At 36.8% G+C, this 17,293-nt stretch overlaps 1 protein-coding gene across 1 annotated transcript in view; it reads left to right on the top strand.

Moving 5' to 3' along the window:
* Nucleotides 1-17,293, top strand: part of diaph2 (diaphanous-related formin 2) — a 448,520-nt gene that overhangs the window by 159,092 nt on the left and 272,135 nt on the right. The window contains exons 14-17 of the mRNA XM_041253971.1: nucleotides 2,289-2,405; nucleotides 8,872-8,990; nucleotides 9,868-9,932; nucleotides 11,265-11,369. Of these exons, the coding sequence (XP_041109905.1) occupies nucleotides 2,289-2,405; nucleotides 8,872-8,990; nucleotides 9,868-9,932; nucleotides 11,265-11,369 (406 nt within the window). The remainder of the gene's footprint in view (nucleotides 1-2,288; nucleotides 2,406-8,871; nucleotides 8,991-9,867; nucleotides 9,933-11,264; nucleotides 11,370-17,293) is intronic.

The following is a 17,293-nucleotide window of genomic DNA, read 5'->3' as shown; positions in this document are numbered from 1 at the left end:
TTTTCAGAATCGCCTCGTATTCTTTTTTTTTTTGTTCTTGTTATCGGCTGCGTCTTCCCCATGACCTGATGATGCTGTGTAAGTCAGATTGTTTTGTTGCTCAATTCGTTTTTTTTTTTCTTTCCTACAGCCACTTTTGTAGCTGTGTTGTTTTTCACACCTTCAAATCGAAACATTTGATATGCAATTTGATTCGTGTTACTTTTAAAGTATGGGGATACTGTAATTGGTAGCAATTTTTAACTCTTTTATAAGACCATACTTTTAAGACCATATATTTTTTTGACAGTTGATTGCTCTGAATGGAATGCATGATAGGAAAACACTGGGGGAAAAACACAGAACTGTGACCCCCAGGGCTCTTTGACTTGAAGAATATGTCTTTTAGTGTGACTGAGAAAACTAAAGGCTGTATTGACTAATGCATTTTCATGTATTTGATTTAATTATTATTATTATTATTTTTAATAGTATTTTATTTTAAAAGCTCAAACCTGTGGAGTTTTCATTTGATTAATTTTGCGATCCATTAAAGGCTAGCTCTGACAGGTAGACTTCAGGGACCTTATTTATTACCAATTTTTCTCTCTCAGTGTTTACTCTTCTTAAGACTCAAGATCCCCGATGGGAAAACAGCAGTTAAAAATCATTACAACTTTTTGTTATGCATGAAGAGACCGGCCTGACTAATTGATCGAGGGGAAGAAAAACACATGTAGACTTATTACAAAGTTTTAGACGTTGAGTTTAAAATTCATTGCAAGAAATGGCAAATCTTGCTGTACAAAACTGAAATTGAATCATGGCTAGGTGAAGACAGCCTGTACAGCTAGCCATTTTATAACTTGGGACTCAGGGAACAATGAGTGGCATTATTGCTTTATACTGTAACTGGTGTACCGTTTGATTCTATAGCTATGGCTGTATTTGCATCACCCTATAGAATTAACACATTTTGCTTCATAAAGTTTAATGAAACCTGCTAAATAATGATGTGTTAACATATTAAATTACATACCGCTTTGTAGTTTTCCATATACTTAACATAACACTGATGGCAATTGAATAATATGACATTTCGAAATCTAACATGAAATACTGTACGACTATTATGGCTGACTCTCATTCTAAATGGGTTATGTAGCTAGTTGCTAAGTTATTTATCTAAGTCAGCTTTCACCTGACTTTGAATTTGTGTGGAGAAGTACCAGGAGAGAACAGCCTTCCTGTTCCATTCAAATCATGTGACAATGTAACATTTCAACTCCACCTTCTCTCTCGCTCTCTCTTTCTTCTCTCTCTCTCAAGTAAAAATACATTTTTAAGTGACTGTGGCAGGGCGATTGCCCTGCACAATGGTAAATTTGTGTTGGTGTGATTTATGTGTGAGAATGGGTTTATTGTGTGTTTTTGAAGTTGATTTGTGTAATTGAATTATTGTTTACAGACGGGCGCTCGATTGAGACTTGCGAGACTTGCTGTCTGCTAGGCTTGGTTGAGGGGAAGGGCAGCAGTTGATTCGCTGTGCTCAGTCGGCAGGTGGGTGGGTCTTGACTGAGTGTCCGTCAGTTTAAAAACATCCGCGGGAGATAGCTCGGGGCTGCTGCAAGGCCTGCCTTTTTCACGCGACCTTTGATTTATAGTTTGTTGAATTGTGTTTTATTTTGCACTTTTTGTACAGCTTGCTGTAATAGTCCTCTGTGCGTTACCGTCGCTGGTAACATCACATGACCAGCTTTATTTACTTTTGTTTTCTGTTTGTTAATAAAACCTGTGCGCCTGTGCCGGCGTTTTCAACTCCACGTCCATGTGTCTCTCTGCGTGCTTAATCAGCGGCTACCCACACATGTGACACAAGCAAGACCCTGTCACAGCGACCAAAAAAAAAAAAAGTCTTTATGTAAACCAAACAATTCCATTATAATAATAGTATTTCAAGAGGAATGTTGATTCTCTTTAAAAACGCAGTAGTTCTATTTGGTGAGCACCATTTTTGGGCCAATGGTGGTGGATATTGAATGATCTTAACAGTTTAGAAAACATATTTCTGTTTTTCATCTCTGTGACAGCAGCAAGTCAGTGTGTGATAAGAAGAATAAGTGCAGCTGCATTTTCATGGTAGATAAACCAGACGAGATGATCTTGGTTTGTGATGACGAGAGGAAATTGATGTACTTTTTGTTACATTTGTAATAGGACCTACATGTAGGGTAGCTGACAACACAATCAGATATGTTCTTCATGTAAAAGCAAATACATCTTGATTTCTACCTTAACCTGCTCTGTACTGATATGAATGAGGTCTACCATTTACTGTCCAACATGGTGAAAGATACGGGGGCAGAGAATTACCTCCTCTCCATGCTGCAGCATCTCCTCCTCATCAGGAATGATTATTACATTAGGTGAGTACATCCTTTCAATAATGCTTCCATGATATTCACTAGAATGTGTTTCATAGACAAGCCCCACCGTTTTCAGCTCCTACAGCAATGACTCTTTCCAGTGTATTTGGATTACTGGGAGGAAGAACGGTTCATTGACTATATAATGAAATGGTCACTGGTTTTGTATTTATTATTTAGCTACAACTGTATGTGCAAGAGAAATGTGTGTATAGGTTGCTATAACTTTAGTAGCACTGTAAGAGAATGCATTGCGGTATTTAGAGATACTATTGCGACTGTGCTCAGATTCAGCGCTGTACTGAATGTAATGCTTGCTTCTCTGTCACCTGGTGAGAAGCAAGATCCTCTAATGTTATTCCATTTCGAGGCTCAATATATATTGACCCCTCAGCAGGTTTTAGGTGGTCACTGCTGCCCTAGGTCTCATGTCGTTTTACTTCGGATCTCACTGTGCATAATGATTGCCTTGCTTTGTCTGGGTGCAGTGTAAAGCAACACACTTTGTTCATGTCCAGTCTTCCTGTAAAGAGTTAAAACGATGACGTGAGAAATGATTGGAGTGAAGCAGTTGGTCCCTTTGGCTCGTAGAGTCTAGCTTAATTCTAGTCAGAAACATGAAATATTATTATTCTCCAAGGAAGATTCCTGGGGCCAGCCCCCTTCTTCGTCCCAATGCTAATGCCGTGCTGCAAGAGGGGACCAAATCAGCAGACTGATACTGCAGTGTTTGCTGCTGACATGACAATGACCAATTAATTGCTGCTGCAGTCCTTTCAGAGAAATACAATATTTTTAGAGAGAGAGAGAAAATAAAGTTTACTATGAGCAACTTCTTCCACACTTGGAGTTATGAATAATGTATTCCCAGCTTGTTGGAGTAATAGAAAATATATTAACCAGTTGTTACAGCAAAATCTTTATCAGCATTCCTGTCCACAGCAGCGCGGGATACGAGACCTGTCGGACTTACTGGAAACTGATTACTACAACGCCCCTTTAAACAGTTATTAATAGAGCTACATACTTCAATATAAATGTTCAACTTTGCCTGAAATAAACCTAAGCGTTTATGTTTGCAATGTACATGTCACTTTTTATAGGTGCTATGGAAAAGATTAATTAGTTAAAAAAAAGATTAATGTGCAGCGTAATGCAAGCAAACCTGGAAAGTGACAGCATTCGTGCCCTTTCCTTTATATATGTGTGTGTGTGTGTGTGTGTGTGTGTGTGTGTGTGTGTGTGTGTTACAGACGCTTTCTCTTTAAATCCGATCAGAGCCTGCTGAATGAACAGGTTTGTCCGTTTTGGTTGATGATAAGAAAACGTTTTTAACACTTTTTGACAGTACTGATCACTTTTTTGACAGTACGGAGTTGAACAGCTTATGAACAGAAATACAATGCTGCGATTTAAAATGCAGACATGTGCTACCCTGTTAACTGTAATAAGTTACCATAAATACATTGCTGCTACTTTTAAAATGAATGAGGAATAGTTGTTAATAGAAAGCAAGTGAAAGGAAATATGATTCCAAGGCAGTTAAAGTGGCTATTATATGTGAAATATGATTTGAGTTTGTTCATGTTGTGCATATTTAACAATCATTGAATGAAAATGTGGAAAAATAGGGCTTAATGTTTTTGTGTAGCTTACTAAATAACAAGTACTCCCTATTTATTTTGCATATTTTTGTATTTTGCCATCAGCTTTCAAATAAGGAAAGAATAATAGTTTAGAAAAACTAAATGAAACCAAATAAATTAATTTGGCAAACATCTAGATGTCTTTCTCAATGTCTTCAGGACATCTAGTTGAAACATTTATTATTGAATTTACAATATTACAAAATTTTATATATATATATATATATATATATATATAGATATATATATATATAGGATATATATATATTATACTATATCCTATATATATATATAATCGTGATAACTCACATTATCAATACCTACGTTGTTATTATAAAACGTATCCTTTTGTATAACGAACATATGTGGGAGTTTTCCATGTAGATTTGAACCACCACACTTGGTGAAGTTAATGTACAGTAATAGGGCATTTGATAATGGGCTTGTAAGACACAGCACTGCCTTTCCAGTGTGGCCTGACAGTTTTGGGTCAAACAGTCCATTTTATAAATCTTCACACAGCTGTGGGAGAGTTCTGAAATAGGACATATTTAAGATATTAATTAGGTTTATATCCGTGACAGTCATGGGCTTAGTTCACTCTCACAAACCCTTGCAGTGTAACAATCAGAACTTTGCCATATCCAGAGCAGCGCATTCATTTTTTGCTGCTGCACAAAAAAACAACTTCTTCATTTCCCATGATTTACTTTCCGCTCCATACATTTGTAGTACAAGACAAGCATGACGAGATCTCGCTGACAGCTTTTATACATACAAATTACATTTTTATCTTGTAAAAGTAATATTAATATTATACAATGGAATAGTAAAAAAACAGAACACAGCACTTAAGGCGTATATGGATCCCACTGGATAGAAGTCAATCCCTAGTAATTAACTACTGAGGATGAAGTCCCCTTATAAATAGAAAATCCACTTTTATAATTAGCTACTGTTTCAGGGAGTTTAAAGCAGCTAATTAGTGTAGACGATATATCAAATTACTATTCATTACAGTGTGTGTGTATATATATATATATATATATATATATATATATATATATATATATATATATATATATATATATATATATATAAAGATCCTACCCATTGTTTGTAAGTGTACAAACACTACCTTCTGTAAATTATCTGTGTTAACATCAGATATCAACAAGGTCTGGTATCACTTAGTCTAGGTTAATGCTTTCATTGTCTAGTCTGACCATGTTTTTTTTAAGTGTCCTAGATTTTGTAAATACCTCTGCATCCAGTCCCCAGCCTGCTTGCTTTCAGACCCTTCAACCTTTTTATTTAGAGAATAGCTCATTGGAGAATATGGCAAATTGTGATGTAATGACCGGATCGCCTAGCTGGCAGCCCAGTGGAAATCACGTTCCAGAATGTATCCTGAACGCACAGGGACACTTTTTGCTGTTTTTAGAAAGCTGTTGCTTGGTCGCTTCACTGGTAACAAGGCACAGCCGGGTAGCTTATTGCACTGGGAATGAGCTTGCTTTGCTGATTATGTTGTACATGATTCCCTTTCAGAGAATTCTCACAAGTACTGAACAACGGCATGAAGTCATGACAGTGCTCATTGCTGGGGAATATATATATATATATATATATAATATATATATCTATATTATATATCATATATATATATATCGCCATTGTCTTCTTTTAATTCTCAAAGGGCCCTGAAAAGAGCTTCCCGGAAAAAGTGATGATTTAAAAAAAAAAAAAAAAATGTAAATGTTATAATGTATTGTGTTTTCAAAGCATATTGACACTTCAATTTAAACTGAAGCAGGTCTTTAATAGAAAAATCTTGTCTGCTCATATACAGCTTAAAGCAAAAGTGGTCTATGTGATTTGAAATAAATTCATTTTAAACTGCCTTAAGGGTGCGTCCTGGGGAATGAGCAAAATGTCACTTGAGCAATTAATTTCAGAAGCTGTTTTTAATTGGGATATGTACAGTACATGTAAAGACTTTATAAGGTGAACTTGAGTGAGCTGTTCAGGGTTGAAGTCAGCAGGGGGCGTCGGCGGGGAGAGTTGGTGACGGGTGACACTGAAATTTTGTCATTGACATATTTAGTGCAAACCTTTATTATTGATATTTACACATTTTCACACTTAAAATGTAGAACAGCAGCTGGAGTGCTCCCTAAGCACGAAACACCCCTAACAACATGGTAGAATGAAAAGGACTTCTAGATTTTAACAAAATGTATTGTAAAGTATGTGTGTACATATATACATATATTTAGATCATCAGCTAACTTTTTTTTAATGGTAGTTGATGTCGCATGATGCTTAAGGGTCATTCCATGGCAACTCAACCAGAAAAGTAAGGTTTTGATAGTTTCAAATGTGTGATCATAACAACGAAGACCCAAAGTCCCATATGTAAGTTCATAACCCCTCAGCTCCAAGCTAGTGGCATTGGAAGCCCACGTTGTTACTTTTCCTCTAGATCAATCCTCAGAGAATGCAAAATTGAAGAAATAGCCAGTTTGGATAGAACTATGTGGTACTTTAACCTCACCAAAAGTGACCATAACTACTTCAAAATCTGCCAAAAATCCCAAATCCCCAGATACCAGCATATTTTGCTTGATGCTTGTGGATCTCATCAACATCTATCCACACATGTCTTTGGGTGATTTTTTGGAGTCTCCCCCCCACGCAAGTTATTACGGCCTAAACTTGGTACAAATAGCAAAAATTCAAATTCAGTGACCAGTGGTGGAACTTGAAACCAAAAGTTTTTCACAGAATTTAGAAGACTGGTTCCTAAGGTTCTACAGCAATACTTACATTTTAGGACCCATATCCCCTACTGGGTAAAGGGTTAGACTGAAGTTCGAATAAAACTCGTCAATTACCCCTCGTCTGGCAATTTGCCAGAAGTCAGTATGGTAGAGTAGAGTAGCCCTATTTGTTACGAGTAGAATGAGGTGCTACACATGATTAGCATCTAAATTGCACCCAGGGTGATTTTTCTGGTCAAGGTCCCTTTCTCACTTTAGGTTGACCTTTACAAGGTCACAGGTCGAAAGAGAAATTAAAAAAAAAAAATAATGGCTATCATTTCTGAACTTGGCATGTCTGAAAACCCCCAGGTGAATTTTTCTAGGAAAATCTGAGAATGACGAGCAACAGAACTAGTTGAGTTGGCATAGAATGACCCTTAAACTGAATATCAGTTTGCAGAGTTTCATACAAGGTCAGCTAAATAATCACCTTTCACAATATATTTCAGCTGAAACATTTCAGATATTGCCTGTAGAGCAGAGGACATTGATATACTGCTCTTAAAAGAAATGTTTTTGTATTTGGTAGAATACCGATGTGCTTCTGAAACATATGTTATCGCATACCAAAGGTTCAATAGCAATTTACCATCTCATCTAATTTTGATTCCTGTTTTTTTTTTTTGATTGACAAGTATGTTTTTTATTATTAATTGAATAGGAATCTTTCATTATGATCATTTTTTTTTTTTTTTAGATTGATCTAAGCTTAAGAAAAATGAAAAGAATATGCATGAACATGGCTTCAAAATGTGGAAACTGTGGCTCATCACTAAATTCCAGTTAGAGAAAGCATGACTGCAGAGTTCAGTAACTCCTCAGTGCTCTTAATGCAGAGCCTGTTGTTCAGCTGCTCTGGAGTTTAAATGTGTGTCACAGATGGCAATAAGACTCCCATTGCATAGCAGCTTCGTCCATGTTTTATTATGGGCATATTTTAATGTAATTTGAACCTACTTAATAAAACTGTGGAGAGACTTGTTTAATTACCGTAAAAAAACAAAGTATAAGTCTCACCGGTGTATAATCCACCCCCCTTTTGAGACAACAATTTCAGGAAAAAACCTATAGGGCACACTGGTGTATAAGTTGCTCTCGCCTTTTTAGGATCTCATAAAAATAACAAGAAAATAGACTTATACAAAGGTTTTTACAGCATGCTGACTGTAAAAACACCCAGTTTCCAAATAATAATCCCTGTTTTTAGGGTACCCACTCTTAATACTTAATACCAATTTTCACTTGTATTTTTCATTAATTGAACTGTTATGTTTTAGATGCCCAGTAGATGGCATAGGTGTATTGTGTATGTCTTAATGAGGGTCAGTCAAATAACTTGGCTTGTGTGGTCGTGGTTCCAGTTAATGGTCAGGAGATCCTGGGGCAATGTGTTAATTCTATGAAGCTAGAAAAGTGAGTAATGTTGAAAATGTTCAGCCTTTTGATAATTTTAGTCCATGGTTAATCATGATTAAAAAAGAAGATACTGTCATTTTCCATTTTTATATATAGGCAACTGTTTGAAAATACCCAGTGAGAAGTTATAACTACAGTACATTCTATACACCGGTGCCACACTATAGCACACTTTAAAATAAAATGACTAATGCTGAAACTTGGAAACAGATAGTACTGCAGGTCACAGGTATCCACTACCATGCAAAACATACAGATGATAAAAAAGTACATAGTTGAAGAATGTTATTTGTTAAGTGTACATTATGTTCTTAATTTCTAAATTGTAAAAGAGTGACTTATTTACTTACTTACCGATGTTTTCAAATTAGGTTTTGGCTTCCAGCAAGGTTAAAGTAATGAAAATAAATAAATAAATAAATGAAGCCCATAGTAAGTCACAGTACAATTGTCTGTGTCTTACATTACACAGTGTTTTCAGTTTCTTTTTTATCGGTTACTGCTAGCTGATTCTGTCGGCATATCTTCACCCTTTTCCAGGATCTCCACTACCTTTTAACATGTTGTGTTACCCTGCAGGCCGCAGTACTACAAGGTAATTGAAGAATGTGTTTCCCAGGTCGTGCTGCACCGCAGCGGCATGGACCCAGACTTTGCATACCGAGGAAGGCTGGACATTGACCTCACTCACCTTGTTGGTATGTCTTCAGACCCGTTGAGTTGGTTTAAGGACACCTTGGTTTTTGGATTTGACAGTGACAGTGCTATTTTCCGGTATCTTTGTTAAAGTTCAGATCTCTGCCACCGAACCATTCCTTTTCTCTACACGTGAAATATATTTGGGGAAGGCAGCCCTATCAACAGCACAGCCCAGCTCTGTTTGAGGTCCAGAGGATGGCATGTCACCTGATACCTCACAACATCTTGTAGACTCCCTTCTCTGCCCTGTCCAAGGTTTTTATTGCTACAAGATGTTGCCACAGTGACTGAATAGTGATGACCATGCTCATTTTTACAAAACAAATCTGCTTAAAGAGCTGCAAACCAGCAGCATATGTTCTAAAGTATGCCACAGCTGCCTTAATTAAATCATAAGCACATGTGATATTAATTACCGGCTGGTTATTTAAAATCTTCCTAGTATTTCTTCTTCTTCTTCTTCTTTTTAATTCTAATAACTTTTTAATTTAAAGGTAAACTTGTTAATCTAATCAACTAGAGCAGCTGAATGACTTCTTATTAAAATGCAATTAAATGCATAGGCAGGTTTGAAGGAGATGTTGACTTTTAAAGAAATGTATGGGTGAGGAAATGCATACTGTGATCTGTAGTAATAATAAAAACATTTATTATTATTATTTATTATTATTATTATTATTATTATTATTATTATTATTATTATTATTGTAGCAAAGCAACCTGCTGAATTAATTTAGATGTTAGCAGTGAAATGTAGTTCTGTGCATATTCATTTTGCTTTGGGTTTATGACATAGCCTGATAAAGTATTATATAGTGCATCTATTTGCTCTTGTTCATTTATTTATTGTATTTATTTATTATTAATTCCCTACAGATATGTGTGTGGATAAAGCAAAAGTGGAAGCAAGTGAACAAAAGGCATCTGATTTTTCCAAAAAGGTAACCCTATTAATCATCAGCCCAGACAATTGGTATTCTGTGAATACATCCCTTCACATTTTTTTTCCTAAGCTCAGAGACAGGATATTGATCGCTTTGCCTTGATCAATAACTGGCAGCATATGTACATGATCTGTATCACTATTACATGGATCAATATTGATGTTCCAAGTCTATTGTACTTAGTTGTTGTGCCTCATAGAGTTACTTCCAAAATGAGCAGACAAACTCTCTAAATGTTTTAGACCACTCTTCGCAATGTCAGTGATCCCTTGAGAGGCACACACACTCACACAAAAAGCAAACCAAAAAAAAAAAAAAAAAACACTTCTCTTCCTTTCCCTGTTTAGAGGGCAATTTTAAACCATTTACATTTTCAAATGTGTATTTGTACATACATCCTTTTTTTTGACCACTGGAGCTGATTTTAAAAAGACTTCTGCTGGATTTCTGCAGTGGGGTGGCCTCAGTATTACCAACCCCCACCCCACCAAAAAAAAAAAAAAAAAAAAAATCCAGTTTGATGTGTTTGAAGCCATTATGTTTACATACTTAGACTAAGGTAACCTTGGGAACGCCCAGCTTGGAGTCTAAAGTTACTATGCACTGTTAAGCTCATCAGCGTTTCATAATACAGTTGCCATAACTACCCCCTTTACAACGATGTAGTATTTAATACTTAAAGTAATTTTCAGAAACAAACAGTTCATGTGTTAAATGCAGTGTACCAATTTTAAGACACAGGAGCTCCATCACCAGTTTTTCAATAATTAATAATAACACCATCACTTACGTTGTTAAGTTGTTCCTTATTTTAGCTGGCTTCCCAATTTATATATTTTTTGTTCATACTACATACCTGTAATACACATATGAAATTAACTACATGTAAGACTACAGGTGGAAAAAGCTCTAGGTGTTACGTGTATGGAATAGATAATATTTCTGCACAAACTGATAGTAGCTATGGATGCAACAAGCAAGCACACAACTGTTGAGGGCAGATTTAGCTCCCAGATGAAAGGATTCGAGCGCTCTCATCTGCCGTGGCAAATGTCAGGGAATGTTTCAGGTGTCCACCAAACATGTTAAGGGAGACAGCAGAGTGGCAGAGAAAACACTGGTCTGCCACAGGTCACTTTTCGAAAAGGTTAGGGCCGTCACTGGAAATGAAAATCAAGGTGCACAGTAAGCAAGCAAACGGATAGGGGATGGGGTTAAGGAAGTCTTTTGATCCTATTGCGTTATCTGTGCTGTTGTTTAAAACCGCCCCAAGATAATTTAATGTAGTGTAAAGATGGATGAGTGTGTTTGTTGTGTTGATCGTTGCAGTTTGATGAAGAGTTCACAGCTCGACAGGAGGCGCAGGCTGAGCTCCAGAAACGAGAGGAGAAAGTCAAAGAGCTGGAAGCACAGATCCAGTCACTGCAGGCCCAGGTAATGGGGATATAACATATAGACTTAATGTCGTTACACATTACTAATGCTCACCATTCTAAAAATCTGTCTGCTTGGAATAACTGGGAATATTAGATTTCAGCCAATATCTTTTATTTGAGAATTGATTTATTTGAGAATAATAAAGTATAATGTATTTCTTCTTCTTCTTCTTCTTCTTCTTCTTCTTCTTCTTCTTCTTAACAAATGTCCAAGTGGAATCCTGCAGATTAAAAGTTGCTATTTCCTGGGACTTAATTTCCATCCAGGGGTCTTGTTGCACTCAGACCATATGACCCACCTCACAGGAAGTGTAATCCAGGATGCAGCATTTCAAAATAGTGATATTGTGTGAAGTTTCCTTTTGAGTGATCACTGAACACACTTCACGCTGAATGCAGGAGGGGTTTCGGATCGGTGGGGGGTAGCTGTGACACGTGCCCCCCCCCCCCCCCCCCAAAAAAAAAAAAAAAAAATCACATTGCTGTCCTTTCCCTCTGAATGTAAGTTGTGATACATTTCGGTAGCAAGGTGACAGCAAGTATTAATTCCAAGGTATTTTCAGAGCTTAATATACAGTAGTGATCATTCAATTGAAATGGTAGCCAGGCTGTGAACTCCCAAATGAACAATAAAAAAAGTAACCCTCTTTATTAGAAATTATTTAGTTTCAGTTTCCCAGCATTGCATTATTAAAATAGGTATATTGTCTTACAATTTTGGGCTTTACATTGTTCTCTTCTTATGAAGACAAATAAAAAAAAAAAAAAACCTGATTTACCAACCACAGAAAATGTGTGCAGTGCTTAACCCAATTGTATGGTCTGATCTGCTTGGAGACAAAGCGGCAATTTACTTTTGCTGTTATTAAATTTGTCTTTTGCAGATAAAACCTTCAGTTGAAATATGATATTGCTTCTTTAGCCAAGAGAGCTTTTAAAAAAGAAAAACATTTGAATAATACATATACCCCATGTTGCAGCCAGCCAAAGACCCACACAGTACCTTCACCAGGTTTACTGAAGAAAAGTGGCTGCTGTCACCATCCCTGCCTTCTGAGACAACCTTGTAATTTATTCTGTTATTCTGTTAAATGACCAAAATCGTCACCTCTGTACTGCCATTGGAGTATGTTGGGGTTTGTGCAGCCACTCAGTCCAAGCATTTAATCAGTCTGTGTGCAGCCCTTCCTCCCCAGTTCATCTCACTAAGGGCCTTTGTCACTACTTGTTACCAGGTCTTTACGTGAAACTCACTCATCACTCACTCTGCAAACCAATTGTTGCTCCACATATTCATGACTCAATTCCAGTTAAACACTCTGCTGCTCTGTCCAGCAAACAGCCATTTTCATCACTCTCCCTGCCTTATTCCGAAAAGGGAATTTCACTCACTGCAAGTGCTCGAATCATGAATGTGTAGCCTATTTTTGTATATTTCTGCACTTTGTCATACTTCAAATATTACACAATGTTTTTGCTATTCTTAAAAATTTCACAAGTTACCAGAAATATAAAGTAACATTTACTTCAGTTGCTGTCCCCATTCTTCTAGTGTAAGCCATGTAAATGTTATTTACAGACAGGTTAATCTACTTAAATTAATAGTGGAAGTTACAGTAGGACCAAATCAACACCAATGATAGATGTATGGGTGTTTTAGGAAAAAAATGGTGATTTGATGGGCTGCTTGTGATAAGAATATTGTGTCACAAACATCTAGCCAGCAGAGTGGCGTTCTACCCTTTTCAATGTGCAATTCAAAAGCACAACATTATGGGGCAGCTGCAGTTTAAACAGAAAGGTCTCATTCAGTTTAAAAATACAGATTGATTTTGGAGTTGAATAAACAGAGTGGGTGCATTTTCTCATTTGAGTAATCCATATTTCCGTTACTTTGTTAATGCCATCACATGTGTACTGTGTACTCTTTTGTGTACCTCAATAAAGATGAGCTTTTAAATTAACTTCGAATCAGGGATTCAGTACTCGGGTCTCAAAGACTTTAAATATTGAATTCCATTTATTTAATTAGATGTACTCTTTTTTTCTGCTCAAGGTTAGGTTAGTATACAAATAGAATAGCTGGTAGACTACATATATATTTTACTAGCAACTCTAAGCAACTGTGATGAGGTGCGTCGGCAAGGAGACTCTGAGACCAGGAACACCCCAGTTAACCGCTTATGCACGTTTATTTACATTTACAACACATCAAAACAACACTACAAAACAACAAACTGCACACCAGCAATCACCATCCTTTCACCATCATTAAACCCTAAACTAACACCCATGATCACCCTATGTATACACCTGTGGCTAGTGCCTTAATTAATCATTTATTCAATTCACGGCTCCAGCCACATCCCTATATGCTTTTGCAGGGAGGGATATAACCCCCTCCCTGCCACCTAATACTCCCCACACAACACACACCCGCGCACTGGCAGGGCTTTCACTCTGCCACACTGCCACAGCAACATTTGTATTTTGCATAAATATTAAAACAATTTGACAAAAGTAAAGACTAGAGTTCCAAACGATATACACACACTAATGCTGCTTTGTTTGATAGATGCCAAAAGCGAGAATAAGAAAGGTGTCAAATAAATTGTGGCAGGCTGGCGAGTGGATAGAGGCCCAGAGACAGACTTCAGTTCAAACAAATATACTTTTATTATAAATAAACACAAAATGAAAGGGCACAAGGGCCAAAACAAAGCAATTTAAACACAAAAAAGATAAAAAGCAAAACTTACAAAAATAACAGTTTCCAGGCTGGGCAATGCCTTCACTGGATTCAAACTTTCTAAACAACCAAAAAAAAAAAACAACCTGCTTCCTCAGCTCCCTCTCTCCAAATGAGAAGCAGAGGCCTCCTTTTATATCAGGTGGCTGGGCGCTGATTGATCGTTAATCAACCTAATCAACTAATCAACCCCAGCCACCTGAACATAATAAACCCAGGCAGGTAGGGGAAGTTAACCCCATCCCTGCCAATTTAAAGGGCAGAGCTTTGCTCTGCCACATAAATAATAACATATTACCAGCAATTGGACAATAAAGCCATTGGCTGAAGCAGTAGTTTTATTTTTAACATGTATTTTAATGAAATACCATATTTATAATGCATAACATAAGATGCTGGTTGGATCTCCCTGTTGCTGTGGGTCAGACATCACCTAGCAACTAGTAACCTGTCCACAAGCAGCTTGAGCAAGTTGCCAGTTAACTCTGTAAAATTCAGTAGTTATTTAGAAAACAAACAAAAAAAAAAGGTTTGAACCCAGAACACTTTCAGCAACATTACATTTTTTTTTCTCATTATTATTAAATTCTGCAAACCCACCGACACCAGTGAGCCAAGGCCTCTCAACTGTATTTACAGAATGCACCCCCTTATTTATTTTTAAGTACAGTCTTGCTGCTGCTGGTGCAGCCAGATGCCCCCCCCCCTTTTTTTTTTTATAGAAGCTTGGTTTGAAGCAAGGGATTCAAAGGGAATTCAAAGTCTTCCTGAGAAAATCAATACCTGGCATCAGAAGAGAACAGTGGGAGGGGTGGGGGCAGAGGAGGGACATGAGGATGGGATGCAAAGTATTGAAACACAGAGGGACTAAAAACTAGCAGAGAAGGAAATAAATATGTAATATTCACTTTTTAGAGATTTTAAGGGAACACTTCTCTGCACCGCCTATGGGGAATGTAAACTCAAATAAAGACAGATTTGGTAATGTGGTCTACCGAAGTAAATTAATTTCCATTTAGAATTAATTTGGGCCCTTAAGCTAAATTAAGTCTTGCAGTGGGAGATATTGGCTTCATAGTTAGAAAATCTTGTTTGACTCCCATTAATAAAATATGTATCATACTTATGTTGTGCAAATATCAAAAGCAGTCCTTTGCTACACAGGCAGGTATTTCATAGGAGAAGCATGCTGTGCTTTGCAACTGATTATCTAATGTGTGGACAGCTCAAATGAAAGTACTGTAAATTTGGAATACAGTACCTGACTAGAAAGAGGTTATTTCCGGTATTGTACTGCTGTATGAAATGTTGCAATCCAGGGGACCACAAAAAATGAATCTGAATGAGAACTTGTATTAGTTCGCTACTCAGTTAAACCTACTTGATAATTTTGTCTGCTTACTACCTGCTTATTCCTAACGTTATATGCCTCCTTCTGCCTTTTGAATTAAATGTACTGATTTCTCTGTCTGAACTGCCTGCTTGTCTGTCTGTGTGTCTGTCTTATACCTATCTAGCTAGCTATTGAGAGAAGCAGGCAAAAAGAGGCGCCAAAGAATGCCTGTGAAACAGATGGTGGACAGGTGGATGTTATTCTGTAAAATAATTGCAACACATTTTGGATCCTAAGCTTTTTTGTTTGTTTATTTTGCAACCTGTTCTCTCTTTCTTTGCACAGTTTGTTTCTCTTTATGCAAAAGTCAAAGTACACCTCCACACAAAACTTGAGGAATATTGAAGTATTTAAAGGGTACATAAGGACATTTTTATTTTATTTTGTTACACGTTCCCATTTGTTGCTACAATTGTTTACGTAAGGTGTGTATATTGTTTTAAATGATTTTTTCTACATTTTGTCCACTTTTTTAAACTTTTAAATTGCATTCCCTGCCTCAAGATGGCTTCACATATACCCGCATGGACCTCCTCAGAACTACATTTCCCATCATCCTCCTGCTTACTGGTAAATCCATCTCAGTTACGTATGTGAAAGGAGGAGGATGATGCAGAATGTAGTTCCGAGAGGTCCATGCGGGTACATGTGAAACCATCCTGAGACAGGGAATGCAATTTAAAAGTTTAAAAAAATGGTCAAACTGTTAAAAAAAAAAAAAAAAAAAAAAAAAAAATAAACACACACACACACACACACACATATACTGTACATCTGCAATGGACTGAGCCTCTATGCAGTGACAGTCTTCATTACATCCGTACCTACAATATATACGGTGTATATATACCACTTTGAAAAGTGCAAGCAAAATATCCATCAACTTGCCTCAGTCACATATCCAGATTTCCAGAATCTTTAGTTTTGAATAAATACATTTTTAACAAATTCCCACTTTTTGATTGGGAATAGGAACAGACAGAATAATTAACTATTTTTGTATGCCAGAGCAGTCTGTTAAGACTTCAAACCCGTGCAAGATAAGGTTGATCACCCCACGGGTAGAAGTTGATTTTATTAAATGACAGTTCAGTTCCCCTTCTCCATCTTCTGAGTTTTAGCTTGAAGGATTGACTCCTTCTGGGACAGCCTGCCCTGGGTTAGCCACAGGCATCCTCTGGCATTAGTGGTCTGACTACTGCACACGCTGTCACTCAGGTGTGCCATTTGCTTTAGCACATCAACGGTAATTTAAGTAGAGGTTAGCCTGTGAGAGGAATTGTAATGAAATCCTCGTTAGCCAAGGCTGAAAGGTGAGTTGGAAATCCCCTGAAAACTAACAACCAAAGTTACCATTTAAATGTATTATTATTATTATTATTATTATTATTATTATTATTATTATTATTATTATTATTATTATTCCTTATAAAGCTAACTGGACTATAGCATCTAAACATACATTTCAGGAAGATATCCAGTCCATAATAAACAAAACTTGCCTACATGCAAGGTGGCAGCTTGGTCAACTGTTCTGTGAACAAAAGCAATAGAAATTGGACCAAACTCTGAACCATTTAAAAGGATTGCAAAGTTCTATAAATAAATAAATAGCATTTGCAGCTTCAATATTCCCTTTAATAAGAAAGGCCATAGGTAATCTTGGTGGGTGTTTTAGATTCATATTTAGACAACCTGTTTAGATAACAGATGCCCAGTTCTGGTCCTGAAGGAGTCTTTCCACTCTGGCTTTAATAGGCGAATGAATTATTTAACTAAG

Source organism: Polyodon spathula, chromosome 7 (genome assembly GCF_017654505.1).
Source record: "Polyodon spathula isolate WHYD16114869_AA chromosome 7, ASM1765450v1, whole genome shotgun sequence".
Classification (NCBI taxonomy): Eukaryota; Metazoa; Chordata; class Actinopteri; order Acipenseriformes; family Polyodontidae; genus Polyodon; species Polyodon spathula.
Note: the sequence above shows the minus strand (reverse complement) of the source record. Positions and strands in the feature narration are given on the sequence as shown.